A 24671-nucleotide genomic window follows, 5' to 3' on the forward strand; every position below is an offset into this window, starting at 1 on the left:
CAGGAGTCCATGGAGGGATGGACACTGGGAAGAGGTAACTATGGGGAGGCAGTGGGATGAGAACTGTTGCATTGAGGTAAACTGTGGTCAATGTCATGAGACAAAGTATATGTAAACTGCTGTATGGAAAGTGAATTTGCTCTGTAAATCTTCACCCAAATCACAATAATAATAATAATAAAAGTTACACAAAATCAATTGACCAGAGATATGCATGTTTATTTATGGACTCTCAATTTTATTCCATTGGTCTATATGTGTATTGTTATACCAGTACCAGGCTGCTTCGATTACTGTAGCTGTAGAGTATGTTTTAAAATCAGGAAGTGTGAGCCTTCTGACTTTGTTCTCTTTCAACATTGTTTTAGCTATTTGAGTCCTCTTGCCATTCCATATCAAGTTGAGAATTGGTTTTTCTGCTTCTGTAAAGAAGGCTGTTGAAAGTTTGATTGAGATTACATTAAATCTGTAGATCATTTTGGGTTATATTGACATTCTTAACATTAAATCTACCAATGCACAGACAGGGAAAATCTTTTTTTATTTATTCATTGTATAAATCCTTCATATATTTAGTTAGATTTATTCCTAGATACTTTATTCTCCTATAAATAGAATTGTTTCCCTAATTTCCCTTTCAGATTTCTCCTTGTGGGTGTATAGAAACCCAACTGATTTTTGTTTATTTGTTTCTATAGTGTCCTTAAAGTCCGAAATTTCTGTCCAATACAAATGAACATTATCTTCTGATCTATTAACCTAAGCAACTCTTAATATTTTTTCATCCCACAGTTTTTATACTATAAACATATTATTTTGTTTTGTTGTTGCTTTACTTCATAACTCGCTTTTTCATTCAGTCTAGGCCCAATCTGTTATAATTATTTTGTACTGAACTTATGAAATTCTATTAATTTTGTGTAACACAGATTACCTAGGGTATTTTCCATTTTCAGGCACTTATATTTTTTCACTATTTTCAATAATAATGTTATCAATAACACATGTATTGTCTTTTTATTTTGAATTATATCCTTAAGATAGAGCCAAATATGTGTGATTAGACAGGTCAAATTATATGAACATTTTAGAAAGTTTTGCATATATATAGTGAAAATATTTTCTGGAGTAGTCAACTGTTTTGAATGAGAAGAACTAATGTTTGTGTTTTAAAGGTGGTGTTGGTTATGTTTTAAAATGACCAAATTTCTTTTCATATTAAATAAGCAGATACCATCTTTTCAAATTTTAATATTTCTTTTTTATAGTTTAAAATAAATTTCTGGTTGTTTTTGAGATGGGACACTTGAGTATAGTGACCTCAGTTATCTCCTTTTTCCCTCTTACCATAAAAATGCAAAACCTTCAAAAAATACAAAATTAAAACCTTTAAACATTTTGTTTTAGTAAATAAAAAGCCTTATAGATTCTGACCTCTTCAAATTAACCTTAAGTCAATGAGATATTGCACCAACTTAATTGCCTAAATTAACTCTGACATGTCCCTTTTAGTAGTCATAGGTGCAACCACTGTTATGGAAAAGCCATAGTACTAGTTTGATGTCATTCAAGTCTGACTTAGGTATAGGAGTATAGTGGATGAATTTTTATCTCTAATTAATATAGTTGTATTTAAGACATTTTTGATTTCCTGTTTATTTTGACTGATTTGGTTTATTTTATTTGTCTTTCTCCCATTAGGTGTCTGACAAACTACTGTGAACATGGAGGAAGCTGTTCCCAGTCCTGGTCCACTTTTTACTGTAACTGCAGTGATACAGGTTACACAGGTGCCACTTGCCATAACTGTAAGTCGATTCATAGTTTGCTACAGTGGGCATCCCAGGGCAAAATGCAGGATTATTAGTGTTAACTTCAGTATTTATTTAGCATGTGGTGGGCACTTTTAATTAATTCTTAAACAAGTGTGTCTTGAGAGAGTATTATATTCAGGGCCAAAGGAACAGATTGAGGGATTAAAATATATATATATATATATATATATATTTTTTTTTTTTGGGGGGGGGGATGGAAATTCTCAACCTTAAAGTAGTTCCTCAAAGTTGGAGGCTCCTCACCATGAGGCATAATGGGAGAGGAAGTGGGAGAAGGAGGGCAGGACTGGAGTACACAAAAACATAAAGGAATAGAAATAAAAATAAATCAGTTTACCCTCTTCTCCCCTCTTACCCCTGATAACCTTCAAAGAATGATTTTTCTTTGTGTAAAACTTTTATTAACTTTTTACAGTAGTGGTCTGTTAGAGGGTAAACATGCATTAACTTGGGTGAAGGGAAAAACAATATACATTAAGGGGAAGTTTACCACAAAATGATCAAGGCAATAGAATACGTAGGGAGGAGCACAAGACTTAAAGGCAACAAAAGTGAATACTATTACATACACAATCTTGCAATAAAAGTAATAACAATAATCTACAAGTGGGTATATAGATAGACACTCAAACAGAACAGCAATGGGAAGGTGAATGGGACGATACCCACAAACATATATAGGTTTGACAGAGGATATCTCTACCTCTGTATTTATTTGTCCTGCAAATATATCCATGAATATAGTAGAGCATACAGGGAGAAAGTTATGAAAACTTTCTTTTTCATAAACAAACACCTTAAGGGAATGAATCACTGGATATGAGGGCTCAAGATGATAGTCTTGGGGGATATTAAGGTCAATTGGCACAATATATTCCACAAAGACAATCGTCTATATTCTACTTTGGTAAATAGAAACTGGGGTCTTAAAAGATTGTAAGTGTCCATCTAAGGTATAGCTATTAGTCTGCCTCCATCCAGGAGCAAAGAAGAGTGAAGAAAATCAAAGATGCAAGGAAAAAATTAATCCAAAGGACCAATGGACCACATGAACCATAGCCTCCATGACCTTGAGTCCAGAAGAAATAGATGGTACCCAGCTACCACTGCTGATCACTCTGAAAGGAATCAGGAAGTCCTGGATAGAATAGGAGAAAAATGTGGAACAAAACTCAAAATTATAAAAAAAAAGGCTGGGCTTACTCGTCTGATAGAAACTGGTGAAATTCCTGAGACTATGACCTTTAGGCACTCTTCAGGTCAGGAACTAAATTCAACCACTCTGGCTCAATTTTCAGCCAAACCTTAGACAAGCATATAAAACTCAAAACAATTGCACTACCATTGAGTCAATGTTGACTCATAGTGGCCTTAAAGGACAGAGTAGAACTTCTCCATAGGGTTTCCAAGGCTATAAATCTTTACAGAAGCAGAGGGTTCATCTTACACCCACAGAGTGGCTGGTGGGCTTGAACAGCTGACTTTTTGGTTAACAGCCAAATATTTTAACCACTGTACCACCAGAACGCCTATAAAGTAAACAGTAATAGAAGGAAGTTATTAATTCATTAGAATACTCAATTAATTATATGAGATCAAAAGGGCAGAATTTTCCCAGGGATAGAGGTAAGGATGCTGGAAGGGATAGGAAAGAAGGATGAGGGGAAATGGTAAACACAAGAAGAAGTGGGAAGAGTGCTGTTACATATGAGGATTGCAATGAATGTCCCCCAAAAAAGTACAAATATGTACAGAAAAAAACAATTTGCTCTGCAAACTTTTATCCAATCACAATTAAAAAAAAATTAAAAAATAAAATGAATGTAGAACATGAACCCTGATCCCCACAACTGTGTAGTCTTGTTAGATACAGCAAACGAAATATTAGTGATGGTTTAGCAATTAATGAACTGTAAATATAATTCAGAAAGAACCATAATCTGAAGGTGATGGCTGTAGTTATAAAAGCCTTGATAGAAAATGAGAAACCTGAAACTGGCTTATTAGGTGAAAGTGTGAAGAAACTTCTAGAAAGATACTAGAGTTAACCCAAGGTTTATAGCTCTTCTGAGAAGACTATCACCCTGGAGCAGATATCACCAGTTTTTCTCAGGTTCTTGCTATTTCAGGGTTGGCACTTAGGGAAGCAGAAAAGGAATGGAGCTTGACAACTGAGCTAGAGATAGCCTCTGATAATAATAAGTGATACAATGCTTTTATCCATTCAGAACTTCTGTGGCCTCTCCTGTGCTTGGGATGCACCATTCACCACAGTGTACATTATGACAACTATAACCAGTTGCATTTGAGTCAATTCTTACTCATGGCAATCCTTTATGTGCAGAGTAGACTGTACTCTATAGCATTTTCAATGACTGATTTTTCAGAAGCAGATTGTCTAGCCGTTCTTTCAAGGCATCTCTGAGTGGGTTTGAACTGCCAATTTTTCAGCTAATATTAAAGCACTTAACCATTTGCACTGCCCATCTGCTTTAATAGTGTTCATATACCCATTGCCATTTTGTCAATTATGACTTATAATCGTCTGGTAGGACAGAGCAGAATTGCCCCATAAGGTTTTCAAGGTTGTAATCATTATAATTTCAGAGTGCCACACCTTTATCCAGTGAAGAACCTAGTGGATTCAAACCACTGACCCATTAATTATCAGCTGAGCAAATAATCACTGTGCTACCAGAGCTCCTTTTTTTATTGTGGCCATAAACAAGAAAACAAACCAAATTCACTGCCTTCAAGTTGGATCCAGCTCATAGCGACACCTCCTTGGGTTTCTGAGGCTTCACTATGGAAGTAGATTGCCCAATCTTCCTTCTGAGGAGTGGCTGGTGGGTTTGAACCACCAGCCTTCTGGTTAGTAGTCAAGGGCCTTAAGCACTATGCATCCAGAGCTCCCATAGAGGGGTTTAAACAAATCACAGCAGAAATAATCCAATGGTCACTATAAGGTGGTGTTTTTATTGCCATTAGATACCTGGGAAAACGAAAAACATTGTCTGCCTTTCAAATGAAAAACCTTATTTAGAATTTTCTATTTAGAAATTTGGGACAGTGAAGGAAACACTGGAATGAGAGAGACTAGATTTAAATATCACCTAGCTCTTGCACTTGAGCAAGTACATAATTTTATCACTTTAAAGCTCAGCTTCTTCACAGGTGCTAGGAGAGAAAACTAATTTGGCCCTTTCAGGGGTAAAATGACATGTTTTTATCTAATAGTGCAAAAAAATATATACCTTTAAGTTTCAAATTTGGTTCCAATAACATCAGCCTCAAATAATCAAGAGCAACATATCTTGTACAGGAATATTATAGCACATACATTGGACTGTCACTGCTCTTATAGGAAGTTCAGAGGCAATCAAAATGACTGTTAATTTAATATTGATGCAAGAAGACCCTGGAAAAGAATCAAGTCAAAGCTACCTAAATTTCAGCCAAGGTGCATCACAGCATAACTAAGTCTCTTAAAGCATTTCTATTCACTTTCCCTGCAGACATTTTAACAATTTTCTGAGGGGTTCATCTTTATAGGTGTCCTTATTCTTTAATTTACTCCATCCATCAGGCTAAAAATACAAGATTCCCAACTTAAAAAGCTAAACAAGTATAAAGTTGAGAATGGACAGAGGTGAGGTGCTAATTTCTAACGTAACTTTGTCAAGACTGATACAGAGCCTTAAAAATACCAATATTTTTTAAACACCCTTTTGTCATCCTTTCTTTAAAATTTCTCAGTGGGCTATGCCCTTCTGGGCATCCAGCAGGACAGATCTGAGGACCTTGGATGGCTTGAGGTTTGGCAGGCATCCTTTGGAATCCTGTGCAATCAAGAACCTATTCTCCCTCAAAATAACCCTTCCCCTCCCCCCCCATTGGGTAGAGGTTATTGTTGTGAGTCCCTTCGTAAACTGAGTTAATATTTTGATGCTTTCAGCAAGCATGTACCTCATATATGGGCCATGCACACAGGAGACCCACAGGTTAAAAACAAACAAAAAACAAGCCCTCAACCCCAACCTCTATATTCTTAGTATCTTGGGTAATGCATTCTTCAAACAATCAAAACAGTGAATGCAAATCCTTTCGTTTGGTAAGAAATTTATAATAATATATAATAAATGTTCATAATTTCATAAATAATCTCTTCAGTTTCTTTTTGCCTTTTCAATCTCTTTACCTTTTTTTTTGTTGTTGTTGTTTTGGTCAGTGTTTGTTTTGCATAGGATTGATTTGAGACAAATAGTATTGATTTATTTCTGTGAAGCCTTTGTAGATAGGAAAGGGTGAAGGAATAACAAAATGATAATTAAAAATTCTCTAGGCTCAGCAGGTTGCTGTTGAAAATAGAGAAGTCTTCTTCTTTGATTTTTCCTCCTTACCTGATGATACATAAAGATCTTGGGTATGCAGTCACTTTTCAATCGTACTTTGTTCAAAACAATCTCTTTCAGATCAAGGGAAAGAGTGTGAGAGCAACTTCTACCTAATCTGTGTCAGTTTCTTCAAATGATGAGGGAACATGAGTTCATAATTTATCTTACAAACTGTCATTGAACACTATTATATAATATGTGCAAATTATTTTTGTCAAAACAACTGTTTTGTTGTAACTGAAGTAAAATAATCTTTGCAGTCCAGATCAAGCCCTGAAAACACAACCAATATTCAGGGCCTTCCAACCACCAGAAATAGTCACCCTAGTTACTGGTTTTACACAATGTTAATGCTATACAACATTAATTTAGAAGGTTGAAATCAAATGCTAACCCCTCAGAGCATATCTTGGCCATGATATGTCTTATCTACCCTATTAGAAATCCAAGTCAAGACAAAAAGGAATGGGTTTTGATTATTTCCATAATTGCATGAAATAGTCCCATATTTTCCCCATAATCATCCCTATAATTGCATAAAATAGTCAAGAACATAATGTGATAGGATAATATCCACACGACTCCAAGGATAACGTAACATGATAGGATAATATCAATGCAACTCCAAGGAAGACCAGTTAATACTACTATTATTCAAATCTCTGCATCAACCACCAAAGCCAAAGATGAGGAAATTGAAGATTTCTACCAACTTCTGCAGTCTGATATTGACCGGACATACAAGCAAGATGTGTTGATTATCACTGGTAACTGGAATGCAAAAGTTGGAAACAAAGAAATGTTACTGGTAGCTGGAAAATATAGCCTAGTGATAGAAATAATGCTGGAGATGGCATAATAGAATTTTGTAAAACCAGCTACTTATTCATTGCAAATATCTTTTTTTGACAACATAAACAATGGTTATACATGAGGATTTCACCAGATGGAATACATAGGAATCAGATTGACTATATATGTGGCAAGTGGCAAGGGATAAATTCAATATCTTCAGCCAAAACAAGGTCAGGAGCTGACTGTGAAACAGACCATCAACTGCTCATATGCACATCCAAGTTGAAGTTTAATACAATTAAAACAAGTCCACAAACCAAAATATGACCTTGATAACTACTCACTGCTGTCGAGTTGATCCTCACTCACAGCAACCCCTACTTGCATTTCTGAGGCAGAATCTCTATGGAAGTAGATTGCTCAATCTTCCTTCTGAGAAGCAGATAGTGAATTTGAACCACCAGCATTCCAGTTAGCAGTTAAATGCCTTAGACACTACACCACCAGAGATCCTCCCTCTTGAATTTAGAGACCATCTAAAGAATAGATTTGATATATTGAACACCAAGGACTGAAAACCAGAGGAATTGTGGGATGACATCAAGAACATCATCCTTGAAGAAAGCAAGAGGTCATTAAAGAGACAAGAAAAGAAAGTCAGAAGAGACTCTGAAACTTGCCCTTGAGCAGAGAGTAGCTAAAGCAAATGGAAGAAATGATAAGATAAAAGAGCTGAACAGAAGATATAAAAGGGCTGAACAGATTTCAAAGAGCAGTTCAAGAAGACAAAGTTAATTATTATAATGAAATGTGCAAAGACCTGGAGTTAGGAAAACAAAAGGGAAGAACACACTCAGCATTTCTCAAGCTGAAAGAACTGAGGAAAACTTTAAGCCTCAAATTGCAATATTGAAAGATTCTATGGGCAATATGCTGAATGATGCAGGAAACATCAAAAGAAGATGGAAGGAATATGCAATCAGTGTACCAAAAAGAATTGGCCCATGTCCATCCATTTCAGGAAGTGGCATATGATCAAGAACCAATGGTATTGAAGAAAGAAGTTGAAGCTGCACTGAAGGAATTGGCAAGGAACAATGTTCCAGGAATTGACAAAATCCCCATTGGGATGTATGGTAGTTGTTTGTATGTCAACTTGGCTGGGCCTGGTTGAGTGGCTAGGCATCTGGTGGTAGTTATTCCCCATGATGAGATTGGCAATAGACTCATGATGAGATTGGCAATGGTGGGATCTACCACAAGCAGCTAAGTAGCTGCCTTTGGGATATGGTCTGCTTCCTCTACATAAGGGGAAACCTTGGGAATGGTCTCTAGCCTATGGCAAGCTTAGACCCTGCATATAGCAGTGTCATTGTTCAGCAGCCTGCCATGCTCTGCCGACCTTGGGACTTACAATGGACTTAAATTAATGGGCTGTCGTGTGGTTTGGTAACATCAGGACTGTGCCTTTTTACTTATCAACCTTGGGCTTCTCAGTCTCAGTAGCCAGCAGCTGAGTGAAGAAATGCCTCTAGCTTCAGTGGGCCAGGAGCTGGAGGCGGAGCTGAAGCCTAAGGCTGAGGGGCTTTCACCCAGCTCCTAGAACCTGGCACTTGGAACTCGGACTTTAAAACTCTAAATTCTAAGAGAATAAACTCCTGTTTGTTAAGGCCATCCCATTTGTGGTATATTCTTGTCAGAGTGACACTAGGTAACCAGAACAAGATGTTTCAGCAAATGGATGCTAAACTGGAGGCACTCATTTGGCTATGCCAAGAGATTTGGAAGACAGCTACCTGGCCAACTGCCTAGAAGAGATCCATGTTTGTACACATTTCAAAGAAAGGTGAACCCACAGAATGTAGAAATTATCAAACAATATCATTAATATCACATGCAATTAAAATCTTACTGAAGATAATTAAAGATGGTTGCAGCAGTATATTGACAGAGAACTTCCAGAAATGCAAGCTGGATCCAGAAGAGGACATGGAATGAGAGATATCGTAGCTGATGTTAGACAGATTGTGGCTCGAAGCAAAGAATAATAGAAAGATGTTTACTTATGTTTTATTGACTATGCAAAAGCATTTGATTGTGTGGGTCATAACAAACTATTGATAACATTGAGAAGGATAGGAATTCCAGACACTTAATTGTACTCATGAGGAAACTGTACATAGATGAAGAGGCTGTTGTTCGAACAGAACAAGGGGTTACTGCATGGTTTAATATCAAGAAGGTAGTTCATGTTGTATCCTTTCACCATGCTTATTCAATTTGTATGCTTAGCACATAATCTGAGAAGCTGGACTATATGAAGAAGAATGTGGCATCAGAATTGGAGAAAGACTCATTAACAACTTGCAATATGCATATGACACAACTTCACTTGCTGAAAGTGAGGATGACTGGAGTCACTTACTGATGAAGATTAAAGACTACAGTCGGCAGTATGGATTAGACCTCAATATAAAGAAAACAAAAAGCCTTGCAACTCATCCAACAGACAGCTTCATGATGGATGGAGAAAAGATTGAAGTTGTCAAAGACTTCAGATTGTTTGGTTCTACAATCAACAACAATGGAAGCAGCAGTGAAGACATCAGATGACATGTTGTATTGAGCAACTATGATACAATAGACCTCCTTCACATGATGAAGAGCAAAGGTGTCTCTTTGAAAACTGAGGTGTGCCTAACCCAAGCCATGATATATTCAGTTACATCTTGTGCATGCGAGAGCTGGACAATGAATAAGGAAGACCGAAGAAAAGTTGATGCTTTTGAGTTGTGATGTTAGTGAAGAATGCTGAAGGTACCACAGTGCTAAAAGAAGTAACAAATCTGTTCTGGAAAAGTGCAGTCAGAATGCTCCTTGGAAGAGAGAATGGCCAGAATTTGTCTCACTTACTTTGTTTATGTTGTTAGAAGGCACCATTCTCTGGAGAAGGATGTCATGGTTGGTAAGGTGAAGGGTCAACAAAAAACGGGGAAGGCCCTCAATGAGGTGGATTGACACAGTGGCTTCATTGATGGGATCAGGTATAGCAAGGATGATGAGGCTCACACAGGACTGGGCAGTGTTTTCTTCTGCTGTGCATTGGGTGGCTGTAAGTTGGAGACAACTTGATGGCTCCTAACAACAACAACACTCTAATGTTAAAGTATGATGAATACTATTATTATCATCTCACTTTTTCAGAAGAGCATATGGAGGCCTAGAAAGATTAAATAAGTTTCCCAGGGTAACACCACTAGTAAATGGTGAAGCTAGTACTTGAACATAGGCAATGTGATTGCATCACCTGATTCTTCACTCCTACATTTTGCTTCCTTTCTCAAACAAGTCAGACCTTTGCAAACCATTGTATATGAAGATAGTGATGGAGCACTTGTCACAGCCTTTATATTTGTTGAGACATATGAGGGTGTTGTGATACTATAATTGAAAATACAATTCTAGAAGACTGAGAGATGAGACAGTTTTTGTCCACTTGTATAATCATGAAAGCATCATGGATGGAAGTAAAATGAGTTAGTGTTTGAATAACAGTGAAAATTGGACTAGGTATTAAGAAAAGGGAAATTTATTGAAGACAGGTGTGCTGGCAACAGTCAAGGCAAGATGGTAGGAATAAAAATGCCATAGTTTTTGAATAATGCAGATGTTTGCCTAACTCTTCATTCATCCCAAATGAGATCCTTGGAGCACTTTTCCTAGGGGAATCCTGAGCACATTTCCTGTTATAACCAAATGTTTTACCTGCTATTTCAATATCTATAAATACACTTTAATGACTATATAATAACTATCCAATTCAATGACTTTTTATTCAACCATTTCAAAATTTTCTTTTTTAACTGAGGTTGCTTTCCTGTGTTGTTTCTTTGTAAAGTTTATACTTTGACAACTATTTTCTGAGCTCTTGTTTCAGCTTATCAACTAGACTATATATAATTATATTCAAATAGAATATATAAATTATATATATAATTTATAAAAGTATTTGATACAGCTTTTTAGTGAAGCATTTGCATACTGAAGTGGAAATTATCACTGGCCCTTATGATGTGTTCTGGATGAAGAAAAATTATTTTTAGATAATTGATATAATAGGAACAAAATTGCTAACTGAATTTTCTTGTGTTACTCAATAAGTACCTTTTATAAGCATATCTGGTTTAAGTATACATTTGATGATAATTCTCACATTGAATAAACAATGTGTGATACATGTACTTATCTTCTATATGTCTCTTATTAAATGGGACAACTTGATCTTCTCAAACTCTTTGTCTGATGAGAAGCATATGGCTCTGTCCTGGTCTCATCATCACTTCTCAGTTTTGCTAATTCTTTTTCATACTGTAGCCTTTCTGACATCCTAACAATGCCTTTTAGCACACTCTTCAGCTTGGCAGGAACATGTCCGCTTTCTTCCTCTCTACATCCTGATATATTGCTTCTCCAATTGGATGGTCAATAGTTAGGTATTGATCAAAAACATATCAAGTTGTCTGGCTTTTAGACTCTACAGTAGTCATCACAGAGGGATAAAACTTGATATTTTAGCAATAGGTAAATAATCCTCTAACTGCGTGGCATTTGAGTGGTTTTAATGAAAAGCTGGAGAGGGTAGGTGTTTCTGATAATGTTAGGGTGTTTTTTTTTAAAGCACTTCTCATGTGCCTTAGCTCAAGTCAATTCATATCCAAATAATATTCTGTGAGTTTCCTATCAGAATCTAAAATAATTTACTTACATTCTTAACCCTGCATACTATCAGCAGATGATGTCAGCTATAACTCAATACCTAGAGCAGAAAAAAGATAGTAATGCATTGTTGAATTCACACCCTCCTTTGTGTCATGACATTAACCATAATCTTTTTGAGTCATCACTATTTTTATTCATTTTAATGCCCCTAGTGAAACGAGAGAGAGAGAGAGAGAGAGAGAGAGAGAGAGAGAGAAAGAGAGATTCTCTCTCTTTTAAGGAAGGAACAATTTACATTAGCCATATTTAAGACATCCGTAACTTGACTGCTAACCAGAAGCCTGGCAGTTCAAACCCGCCAGCCACTCCTCGGAAGGAAGAGAGGGCAATCTACTTCTATAGTGATACTGCCTCGGAAACCCAAGGAGGGATCACTATGAGTCAGGTCTGACTCGACTGCACACAACAACAATGACATAAGGAAGGGGTGGTTTTGAATCTTATCTGTGTCTCTAGTTCCTTATCTAATCACTGACATATAGTAGATATCTGCTATTTGATGTATAAACATATACATAAATAAGTGACTGGCTCTTAAAAGCTTGCAAGCATACATCTATATGCAAGGATGGGTCTCTCCTTGTCCACAGCAAAAAAGAATGAAGAAAATCAAAGAAACATGGAAACAATTAGTCCAAGTGACTGGTACACCATGCAATCCACAGCCAATATGACTATGAGGCCAGAAGAACTAGGTGGTGCCTGCCTACCGCTGTCAACAACTTGGAGGGGGATCCATGTAGGAAATCCTGGGTAGAATTGGAGAACAATGTGGAACAAAACTCAAAATCATTAAAAAAAAAAAAGGACCAGTTTTGCTGGTCTGATAGAGCATAATAGAACCAATGGGACTATGGCGTCTAACTTCCCTCAAGGTCTGGAATTGAATCCACTCTTGTGGCTTCCAGCCAAACAGAAGACAGGCATATGAGCTGAACATTTACATTAGATAGATACATCCCTTGAAAAGATAAACCATGGGAGAATAGAAGGGCTATGTATGCACAGTGAGACAGCTCAGGGGCAGGAGTGCTTGGGAGAGAAGGACACAGGGAAGATGTAACTATTCGGAGGAAGTGGGAGGGGAGTTGTTGCATTGTGTGAAATTGCAGTCAATGTCATGAGACAAAGTATATATGAGCTGCTATATGGAAAATGAATTTGCTCTGTAAACTTTCACCCAAATCACAATAAAAATTTAAAAAAAAAACCAAACAAGTACATAAATGAGTTCATAAGACATCTATATACAGTAAAGTTGAGTTTCTCAGGCAAGGGCACTATCACTTTCCTAGGAAGATGAGAAAGTTAATAGAGTAATTGACCTTTGAGCAGAGACTTGAAAGATGAGAGAAAACAAAAGCAAGGAGAAAAACCTTCCAGGAATACTGAGCAACATGTGTAAAGGCAGAGCAAAATTAAGGGTCATGCAATCAAGAGGAGAATATGAGAGATCTGGCATACCTAAAATATAAGGTGAAATGGAGGAAGATGGAGAGGCAAGAGCTATCGTCAGAATGGAAGACAAGTGATACACTGTGAAAGAATGTGTTTGTATGCTGGACAGCTATGAATCACCCACAGTTGGTTAGTTTTGCTTTAATCTAAAGATTTGTTTTGCTAATATATATTCTGTTTTCTTTTTTGTGTATTTATTTGATTTTTTAAAAAATAACTGTGATAGTGCTGTAGAACACATACAGAAGTTGAAGGATGTGGGTACTAGGGAGAAAGACTGAATTCTAGTTGTAATTGTGTGGGTGGTAATAATGAGAGTCAGAACAAGATGGAAAGAAAGGATCTGACTTGAAGGCCATATTTAAAATTGGATCAAGCAGACTTGGAGACAAAGTGTCTACAGCAGAAAAAAGACTTTAGCTTGGAAGCCTTCATGGACAAAGATCACAAGGATTAATTGCTCAGTGCCTGTGTAAAATACTTTTGTTGTTGTTGTTATGTGCCATTGAGTCAACCCCAACTCATAGCGACCCCTCCTGGGGTTTCCAAGGCGGTATCACTACGAAGGTAGATTGCCCAACCTTCCTTCCGAGGAGTGACTGGTGAGTTTGAACCACCAGCCTTCTGGTTACCAATCAAGTGCTTTCGGCACTATGCTACCAGAGCTCCTTTGTATAAAATACTAGTTGTACAATTTACCAGATATATTACATAAGGAATGTTATGGGAGCTCTGTCTGCTTAACATCCTTATTTGTGACAAACTGCTAGGAATGGTGTCATTTGGTGCTGTTGAGTCATCTCCGATTCATAGCAACCCTGTGTACAACAGAACAAAACATCATCCTCATAATCCTCGCTATGCTTGAGCCGATTATTACAACCACTGTGTCAATTCATCTCGTTGAGGATCTTCCCCTTTTTCACTGACCCTCTACTTCACCAAACATGATATCCTTCTCTGGGGACTGGTCCCTTCTAACAGCATGTGAGACAAAGTATGTGAGACATGAAGTCTGCCCATTCTCAATTCTAAGGAGCATTCCAGCTGCACTTCTTCCAAGACAGATTTGTCCATTCTTCTGGCAATTCATGATACTTTTTGTTTTTTTCTTCAATACCACAATTCAAATGGATCATTTCTTCTGCTGTCTTCCTACTCATTATCCAGTACTTGTTAATAATAGAAAATGTTAATAGTAGATAAGACCCTCAATGAGGTGAGTTGATATAGTGGTTGCAACAATGATCTTTAACACAGCAACAATTGTGAGGATGGAACAGGACCAGGCAATGTTTCATTCTGTTGTCGTAAGTATGGACTCGAAAGCACCCAATAACAATAGCAACCACTTCATGGAAATATAATGAAAACTAAATAAAATAATCCAAATACGGTAATTAGCATCCAAACACAAAACCAGCAATTTGATTCTCACTCGTAGCAGCTAGTGGGTTTGAACTGTCAACCTTTTACCTAGCAGCTGAATGCTGTAAGCACTGTGCCACCAGGGCTCCTATTACAAAATGCCTGTTCCATGTTGTTAGTTGCCCTCAGTCAGCTCCAATTCATGGCAACCCTATGTAAAAAGAATAGAGAATTGCCCAGTCCTTCACCCTCTTCATGATTTTTGCTATACTTGACTCCATTTTTGTAGTACTGACTATTTTAAGTGGCTTCCAACCAAGAGGTTCATCTCCCAGCACTATACTGAACAATGTTCTGTTGTGATCCAGAGGCTTTTCATTGGCTAAATTTTAGAAATAGATCTTTAAGCCTTTCTGCTTAGTCTGTGTTAGGATGAAACTTGTCCAGCATAAGTGACTGTGATGGTTAATCTTATGTGTCAATATGGCTACCCTATGATTCTCAGTCGATTGCCAGACACCTTCCATTTTGTGATCTGATGTTGTTGTTGTTATGTGCCGTCGAGTCGGACACGACTCATAGCGACCCCTCCTTGGGTTTCCAAGGCACTATCACTACGGAAGTAGATTGCCCCATCTTACTTCCGAGGAGTGGCTGGTGGATTTGAACTGCCAGCCTTCTGGTTAGCAGTCAAGTGCCTTAGCCACTATGCTACCAGAGCTCCTTTGTGATCTGATAGGAGTATCCTAATCAGTTGAAAGAGTAGTTCCCCTGAGGGTGTGGCCTGCTTCAAGTATATAAATTGATGCCTTTGGAAAGCTTACAATCTTTCTTGACCCAGCATACTTCTTGTCTCCTGACCTCCATTTCTTAGACATAAGCTTGCAGAAGTATTTGGCCTGCTGCCTGACCTGCAGATTATGGATTTGTCAGCCCCTACAAGCACCTGGGGAGCTCTGGTAGCATAGTGGCTAAGGCACTTGACTGCTAACCAAGGCTGGCTGTTCAAACCCACCAGCCACTCCTCAGAAGTAAGATGGGGCAATCTACTTCTGTAGTGATACTGCCTTGGAAACCCAAGGAGGGGTCACTATGAGTTGGGGTTGACTCAATAGCACATGAAACAACAACAACAACACAGGCACCTGAGTCAGCAGCAGTCTTTATTCTATCATATTACCCAAAGATTTGGGACTTGCAAGCCCCCACAATTGCATGAGCCATTTCCTCACATATGGGTAAAACATTTAATTGAAGTAAGGTTCTCTATATGTTTCTTTATATGTTTTACTGGTTTGCTCCTCTAGAGAACCCAGACTAAGTCATTTGATACTAAAAGTGATTCTTTGAGAAGCAAATTATTAAGCATGTTTCTCATTTATTTCTCAAGTCTGGCTACATTTACAGTATGAGTCCATTTCCAGTACTAAAGAGGATACTGTTAATCCATTGCATGATTTGGCAATATAAATATAGAAAATATCACCACCACCAGATCAAATATTTGTAAGAGACAAGGCTCTAGGTGATTTTGTATTTGATATCATTCAACATTTTTGTAAAACTGAGAAGTATAATGAAGCTAGTCGGTTGGTCCTGCTTTCACCAGGAGAAATGGAGAAAAAAGGCTGCGCTCATGTCTTCAAAATTTTAGTTTGAGTGTGTCATAAAATATATGAAAATCACTTTTTGTAACTGAAAAAAAATCATTGTGTCTTGTAGAGAGATAAGCCCAGAGTTATACTAGTTGTTGGTATTTTTGTTAGGTGCTGTCAAGTCATCTCTGACTCATAGAGACCCTCTATAACAGAACAAAATACTGCCTGGTTCTTTGCCAGTTCCATGATCTTTCCTATACCTGAGCCCATCATTGTAGCTATGTCAATCCATCTTGTTGAAGGCCTTCTCCTTTCTCATTGACCCTCCACTTTACCAAGCATGATATCCTTCTCCAGGGAATGGTCCCTCCTTACAACATAATCAAAGTGAGACAAATCTGGCCATTCTTGCTTCCAAGGAGCATTCTGGCTGTACTTTTTCCAGGACAGATTTATTAGTTCTTTTAGCAGTCCATGTACTTTCAGCATTCTTTACCAACACCACAGCTCAAAAGCATCGACTCTTCTCTGTCTTCTTATTCATTGTCCAGCTCTCACATCCATATGAGGCAATTGAAAATACCATGGCTTGTGTCGTGCACACTTAGTCTTCCAGGAGGTATTTTTGCCATTCAGAACTTTAAAGAAGTCTTTTGCAGCTTATTTGCCCAGTGCTATACATTCTCTGATATCTTGCCTGCTGCTTCCATTGGTGTTGATTGTAGAAACAAGTAATATGAAGTCTTTGACAACCTCAACCTATTCTCCCTTTATCGTGATACTGCTTATTGGTCCAGTTTTGAAGATTTTTGTTTACTTTATATTGAAGTGTCATCCATATTGCAGACTGTAGCTGTCAAATCAATCTTCATCAGTAAGTGCTTCAAGTCATTCTCACTTTCAGCAATGAAAGTTGTGTCCTCAGCGTATCACAGGTTGTTAACAAGTTTTCCTGCAATCCTGATGCCACATTCTTCTTCATATAGTTCAGCTTCCAGATTATTTGCTCATCCTACAGATTGAATAAGTATGGTGAAAAGATACAACCTTGACACACCCCCTTCTTGATTTTAAATCATCCAGTAACCCCTTGTTCTGTTTGAATGATAGCCTCCTTGTCTAGGTTCAGGTTCCTCATGAGTACAATTAAGTGTTCTGGAATCCCCATTCTTCCCAATGTTATCCATAATTTGTTCTGATCCACACAATCAATTGCTTTTGCATAGTGAATAAAGCACAAATAAATGTCATTCCAGTATTCTTTGCTTTCAGCCAGTATCCATCTGACATCAGCAATGATATCCCTCATTCCACATCCTGTTCAGAATCCAGATTGCATTTCTGGAAGTTCTCCATCAATATACTACTGCAACGATTTTTGAATTATCTTCAGTAAGATTTTAATTCCATGTGATTATTAATGATATTGTTTGATAATTTCCACATGCTGTTGGATCACCTTTGTTTGGAATGGGTACAAATATGGATCTCTTCCAGTCAGTTGGCAAGGTAGCTGTCTTCCAATTATCTTGGTGTAGCTGAGCGAGTGCCTTCAGCATTGCATTGTTTGTTGAAACATCTCAATGAGTATTCCATCAATTCCTAGAACCTTGTTTTTAGCTACTTCCTTCAGTGCAGCTTTGACTTCTTCTTTCAATACCATTGGTTCTTTTTTGTTTTTTAAATGCATTTTATTGAAATATAATTTATGTACAGTGAAATACACAAAACTAAAGTGGCACAGATCATTGCTTTTTTTTTTTTTTTTTTTTTGCAGTGTATCCTCCCCTCCTCTCTCAACCCTGGCAACCAACAAAGAAAGTTTCCCTCCATATATAAACCTTTCCTTGACCCTTCACAACAATGAACTAATATTATATTTGTTCTTCTGTGGTTGACTTATTTCACTCAGCATAATGTTCTTCAAGTTCATCCATGTTATGTGGTGTTTTTCAGACTCTACATTATTCTTTAGTGCTGCATAGCATTCCATTATGTGTATGTTCCATAGTTTGGTCATCCACTCTTCTGTTGATGGGCATATAGGTTATTTCCATCTTTTTGCTATTGTAAATAGTACTGCAATGAACATGGGTGTACATATATCTGTTCTTGACCTGGATCTCACCTCTCTAGGATACATACCTAGTAATGTGATTGCTGGGTTAAATTGTATCTCCAATTCCAGCTTTCTAAGGAATCACCATACTGCTTTCTACAGTGGTTGTATCATTTCACAGTCCCAGCAGCAATGTATGAGAGTTCCGATCTCTCCACATCCCCAACAGCATTTGTTATTTTCTGTTTTCTTGAACCTTGCCATCAGTGCTGGTGTGAGATGGTATCTCATTGTTGTTTTGATTTGCATCTCTCTGATGGCCAATGATTGTGAATATCTCTTCATGTATTTGCTGACCACCTGAATATCTTGCTTGTTGAAGTATCTATTCATGTATTCTGCCCATTGTTCAATTGGATTGTTGATTTCTTTGCTTTGAGGTATTGCAGTTTTCTATAAATCTTAGAGATAAGTCCCTTGCAAGATATGTAATTATCAAGAAGTGAGTTTGTTGCTGTCATTTCTGTTATGTGCTCTTTTTCATGTGCTTTGTTCCATATAATTTTATTAATTAAGAGCTCTGGTAGCTTGGTGTCTAAGGCATTTGACTGTTAACCAGAAGGCTGGCGGTCCAAATCCACCAGTCACTCCTCAAAAAGAAGGTTGGGCAATCTACTTCCGTAGTGATACTGCCTTGGAAACCTAAGGAAGGGTCACGATGAGTTGGGGCCGACTCGATGGCACATAACAACAACAAACAACATATAATTTTCTGTGGTGAGCTCCTTTTGTTTACGAATCGTGTTATCACTTCCTTTGTTGCTATTGTTTTAGTATTTGCTAAATATTTGTGCTGGTCCTCTTTTTTATTTTGATGTGAAGGTTTATCATTTTTCTTTGAGGTTACTCTGTGATTTTTAATTTTCTTCTCATGTTTAGAACAGGCTGTTCTATCTTGCAGTTGTCTTGACTCCCTATCATTTAGAAGGTCTGTAACTACACCATATTTTCCCTCTTTTTGGTCTGTAGTTGTCCTCCTTTGTCAATTGATGTCTCTGGTTCTCTGTTTATAATCTTGAAGGCATATTTACTTTGGATACTTGCATAGCTGTGTTGGTTTCTGGGTTATGTCACCACATGTGTTAATGGTCAGTTGTTCTTTGCTGTTATTCCCTCTCTGTCCAAAGGACTGCCTTTAACATCTCTTGTAAGGTTATTCTGGTTTTAAGAAATTCCCTTAATTTCTGCTTATCTGGAAATGTCCTAATTTCACCATCATATTTGAAGGACAATTTTGCTGGGTACATAATTCTTGGTTGGATATATTTCTCTTTCAGGCTTTTATATATACCATCCCATTGTCTTCTTGCCTGCATGGTTTCTGCTAAAAAATCCAAGCTTTGTCTTATTGGTTGCCCCTTGTAAGTAACTTTTCATTTTTCCTGTGCTGCTTTCAGGATTCTTTCCTTGTCTTTGATTTGGTGAGTTTGATGATTATATATCTTGGTGATTTTCTTTTGGGGTCTATCTTATTTGGGGTTCTTTGAACTTCTTAAATGGATACATTCTCATCTTTCATCATACCAGGAAAATGATCATCCACCAAATCTTCAACATTTTTTTTTTTTCTGTGGTTTTATTTGTCTATTCCTGTTCTGGAATTCCAGTTACACATAGGTTATTCCTTTTGATTCAGTACCATTTGCCATATCATATGCCATCTCCTGAAGTAGATGAACATGGACCAATTCTTTTTGGTACAGTGACTCTTTGTATTCCCTCTATCTTCTTTTGATGTTTCCTGCAGCATTCAATATTTTGCCCATAGAATTTTTTAATATTACAACCCAAGGCTTGAATTTCTTCTTCAGTTCTTTCAGCTTGAGAGATGCCAAGTGTTCTTCCCTTTTATTTTTCTAACTCCAGGTCTTTGCACATTTCATTAGCATAATTGATTTTGTCTTCTCAAACTGCTCTTTGAAATCTATTCTTCTTCTTTCATCTCATCATTTCTTCCATTTGCTTTACCTACTCTTTAGGGCAAGTTTTAGAGACTCTTCTAACATCCATTTTGTCTTTTCTTCCTTTCCTGTCTTCATGGATGATGTTCCTGATGTCATCCTGAGAGTCATCCTAAGAATGGATGAATTGCAATGCCAACTGAATTCCTAACACTAAATGGCGTGTGAAGTTAAAGTGAGAGCATTGATTGGGAAGACATGGGATTCTGAAATTTGTGATGGGAACATATGGGCAGGTATGGAAGAATCCAGGGACAATGAGCCCATAAATTATGTTGAATCAATCTTGGCTGTACAGCCACCCCATCCACCCCATCAGAAGAGATTAACCCAGCTTTGTCCACTAAATTACGTGTCACATTAAAATTATCCTCTCACCCCCATCTGATGAGATTAACCCAGACATGTTTCAGGAGTCCTTGCTTGAGTCATTACCTGAGCATTGCCTGAGGCATTGCATGAACTATCATCTGGGACTGATGCTTGTCAAGACATTACTCAATGTATTCTGAGCCCACTTTCACTACCCACATTTGCTTCTACACCTATAACTAAACCCAAGTCCCAGAAAGCCCCAAGAGGTGAAGTGCAAGGGGTGATCCATTAGGAGGTGTGTTGCACTCCAAATGAACTGTTGGGAATATACACCGGAATGGTTCTTTAAAGTGGGGATAAGTGCATAAGGAAGATAAAGTTGGATTAGTCTGAATTTATTAATATTATGGACCTACTAAACAGTGATTCTTCATTCAGCATAAGAGGTTAGAAAAGGATCTAATAGTTTATATGGTTGGTTGACTGAAATGTGGACTAAAAGGTGATCTACACTAAATGAAGTTGAAATACCAAAACTACCTTGGTATGCTGGAGAAGAGAGAATCCAAAGGCTTTGGGAAATTGAAATGTTACAGTGGATTTATCAGGTCTGGCCCACATACCCTTACTGAGAATGCCCAGAGGACACACTTTTCACCACAACTATGAGGAATAAATTTGTGAAGGGAGCCCCAACATCCTTAAAGACTACTGTGATTTCTCTTTTTCAATCTTTTCATATAAATTTTAGGGTAAGAACTTCTCTCACTGAATTGGTAAACTTAACTACAATTAGGGGAGCTCTGGTAGCATAGTGCCTAAGGCACTTGACTGCTAACCAGAAGTCTCGTGGTCCAAAACCACCATCCACTCCTCAGAAGGAAGATTGGGCAATCTATTTCCATAGTGATACTGCCTTGGAAACCCAAGGAGGGGTCACTATGAGTCGGGTCTAACTCCACCACACATAACAACAACTACTACTACAATAACAGTGATTTGGTCCTAAGGTGGCAGGGGCCAAGTGGCTGTAATTCATAACCAAAGACAAGGTGGGCATGGTTACTGTAATGGATGCAGAATCAAAGAAGTGGTCAAAATAATCTGACTCTCATGGACTTGTGATATTGGCTACTTAGTATTGATGTCCCTATGAGTGAAATAGATGGGAAACATACTAAATAATTATTTGGTTGATACTGGTGGGAGTACTTATAAGTCAAGTGAATGGCAGTCAACTTAACAAAAGTAGGGACAAGACCCCTCAATCAATGTCCTGATTTGAATCAGTTTACAGACTCATAACCCTTTACATGAAGAAGAGGCTGGGTCCCCTTGAGGAAGGACCTCATCAAACTGTTGAATATTTGTTCTGTTAATGATTTTTTTTAGAGTTAGTCCTCATTAAGGAAAAGAAAATAATCAGATTTTTTAGAGATTGCTGGATACTGGCTCTGAGTGGACACTAATTCAAGGAGACCCAAAACACCACAGTGGCCCACCAGTCAGAGTAGGGACATATGAAGTTCATGTTATTAATAGATTTTTGGCGCAGGTGTGTCACACAGTGCATCCAAAATCTATCTAAATCTATCTTGTAATGATTTTCCCATTTCCAAAATGCATAATGGGATAGATATACTCAGCAACTGGCAGAACCCCCACAATGGATGTCTGACATATGGAATATGGGCTATTATGGAAAAAAAGACTAAGTGGAAGCCATTAGAACTATTTCTACTAGGAAAATAGTAAACCAAAAGGAACACCACATTCCTGGAGGAATTGTATCTGTAGATAGCTACTCTCCTTTTGATAAACATCTTTTTGCTTGTTTTTGGGCCTTAGAAGATGCTTCAGCATCTTACCAATGGGCCACCAAATTACCACATAGCCTTAGCTGTCCATCACATACTGGGTCTTGTCTGACCCATAGATTCAAATAAATGTACATGCACAGCAACACTCCATCATCAAATGGAAGTAGTATAAACAAGCTAGGAGTAATGCAGAAACTGAAGGCAAAAGTAAATTGTCTCAGGAAGTGGCCTAAATGCCTCCTGTCACATTATCTTCCTTCTCCTACTCTACATCAATAGCTTATGGGAAGTTCTGTATGATTGCTTGTCTGAGGAAAAGAAAAATTGTGCTTGGTTTATAGATGGTTCCACATGATATGCAGGCACCACTCAAAAGTGGACAACAGTAACACTACACACCCTTACTGAAAACTTTCTGAAAGAGTGGAGAAGAGAAATCCTTCTAGTGGGCAGAACATTGAGCAATGCATCTAATGTTTGTTTTACTGGAAGAAGAAATAGCCAGATGTGCAATTGTATACTGATTCTTGTGTTGTGTATTGGTTTGTCTGGATGATCAGGGACTTGGAAGGTACATGATGTAAAATTGTGACAAGGAAGTATGGGGAAGTATGTGGATAAACCTCTCTGAATGGGCCTAACAAGTGAATATATTTGTGTCTCACATGAATGGTCATCAAAGGGTGACTTTGGCAAAGCAGAAATTTAACAATCACATGGATAAGATGATGCATTCTGTGGATACCAGTCATCTTCTTTCCCCAGTTCCTCCATTGCACAATGAGCTCATGAACAAAGTATGTAGGGATGAAGTTTACGCATGTGCTCAGCAACGTGGATTTTCACTCACCAATGTTGACCTGACTACAGTCACTGCTAAGTGTCCAATCTTCCAAGAACAGATGCCAACACTGACTCCAATGGTGCACCATTCCTTTTGAAAGTCATCCAGCAATCTAGCAGCAGGTTGATTAAAATAGACTGCTTCTATCATGGAAACAGCAGCATTTTGTTTTTACTGGGATAGACACTTACTCTGGATACAGATTTATCTTCCCTACACAAAATGCTTCTGCCAAACTACAGACTTACAGAATGGCTTATCCACCATCATATCTCACAGCACTGCCTCAGATCAAGGAACTCCCTTCATAGTAAATGAAGTGCAACAATGGGACCCCATGAGCATAGAATTCACTGGTCTTACCAAGTTTCACTTATCCTGAAGCAGACTGAATGATAGAAAAGTGGAATGGACTTTTAAAGACAAAATTATAGTACCAGCTAGGTAGAAATACCTTGCAGGACTGGGGCAATATTCTCCAGAAGGTTGTATATTCTCTGTAGCAGTGTCCCATTGGAGTGCTATTTCTCCAATAGACATAGATCCAAGAGCCAATGTGAGGAAAAGGGAGTTATACCATTCACTATTATCTCTAATGACCAATTCACAAAATTTTTCCTTCCTGATCACACAAATCCTATGTTCTGTGGGTCTAGACATCTTAGTTCCAAAGGAAGGAATATTCCCACCAAGAGGCACAACACTGATTCCATTGAACAAGAAGTTAAAAATACCAACAGGCCACTTTGGACTATTCATGCTGCTGGATCAACAGGGAAAGAAGGGAGTGATGTTATTGGCTTATGTGATTGAACATATTTCCAAGGAAATATTGGCTTGACATTACATAATGGAAGTAAAGAAGAGAACATTTGGAATACAGGAGATCCCTTAGAGCTTCTCTTAGTATTACCATGCCTTGTGATTAAAGTTAATGGAAAACTATAGCAACTCAATTCTGTCATGACTACTAATGTTCCATACCTTTTAGGAATGAAGGTTTGGGCTACTCTGCCAGCAAAGAAACACTACCAGTTGAGCAGCTTACTGAGGGCAAAGGGATAATGGCTTTGGTTGTGAAAGATAACTCTTAATACCAGCTGCAATCTTGTGACCAATTTCGGAAACAAGGACTATAATTGTAATTCATTGTTTTGTTATACGTGTCTGTATGTGTATATGCACATGTGTGTGTACACATGTGTGTGTGGGAGGGTTGTTCTTAAGTTCCATCTAGTCAGCTCCAATTCATAGCAACCCCATGTACAATAGAATGAAATACAGCCTGGTCCTTCACCATTCTTATAATCCTTGCTTTTATTAAGCCTATTGTTTCAGCCATTTTGTCATTCCATCTCATTGAGTGTCTTCCCCTTTTTCACTGA

The 24671-nt window shown here is 37.8% G+C and overlaps 1 protein-coding gene across 1 annotated transcript in view; it reads left to right on the forward strand.

The window, feature by feature from the left end:
• CNTNAP5 (contactin associated protein family member 5) overlaps positions 1-24671 on the forward strand; it is a 1495600-nt gene that overhangs the window by 769300 nt on the left and 701629 nt on the right. Inside the window, exon 11 of the mRNA XM_042780525.1 lies at positions 1702-1808. Within this exon, the coding sequence (XP_042636459.1) occupies positions 1702-1808 (107 nt within the window). The remainder of the gene's footprint in view (positions 1-1701; positions 1809-24671) is intronic.

This window comes from Orycteropus afer, unplaced genomic scaffold (genome assembly GCF_000298275.1).
Source record: "Orycteropus afer afer isolate SDZICR_OR568_19922 unplaced genomic scaffold, OryAfe1.0 scaffold00004, whole genome shotgun sequence".
NCBI lineage: Eukaryota > Metazoa > Chordata > Mammalia > Tubulidentata > Orycteropodidae > Orycteropus > Orycteropus afer.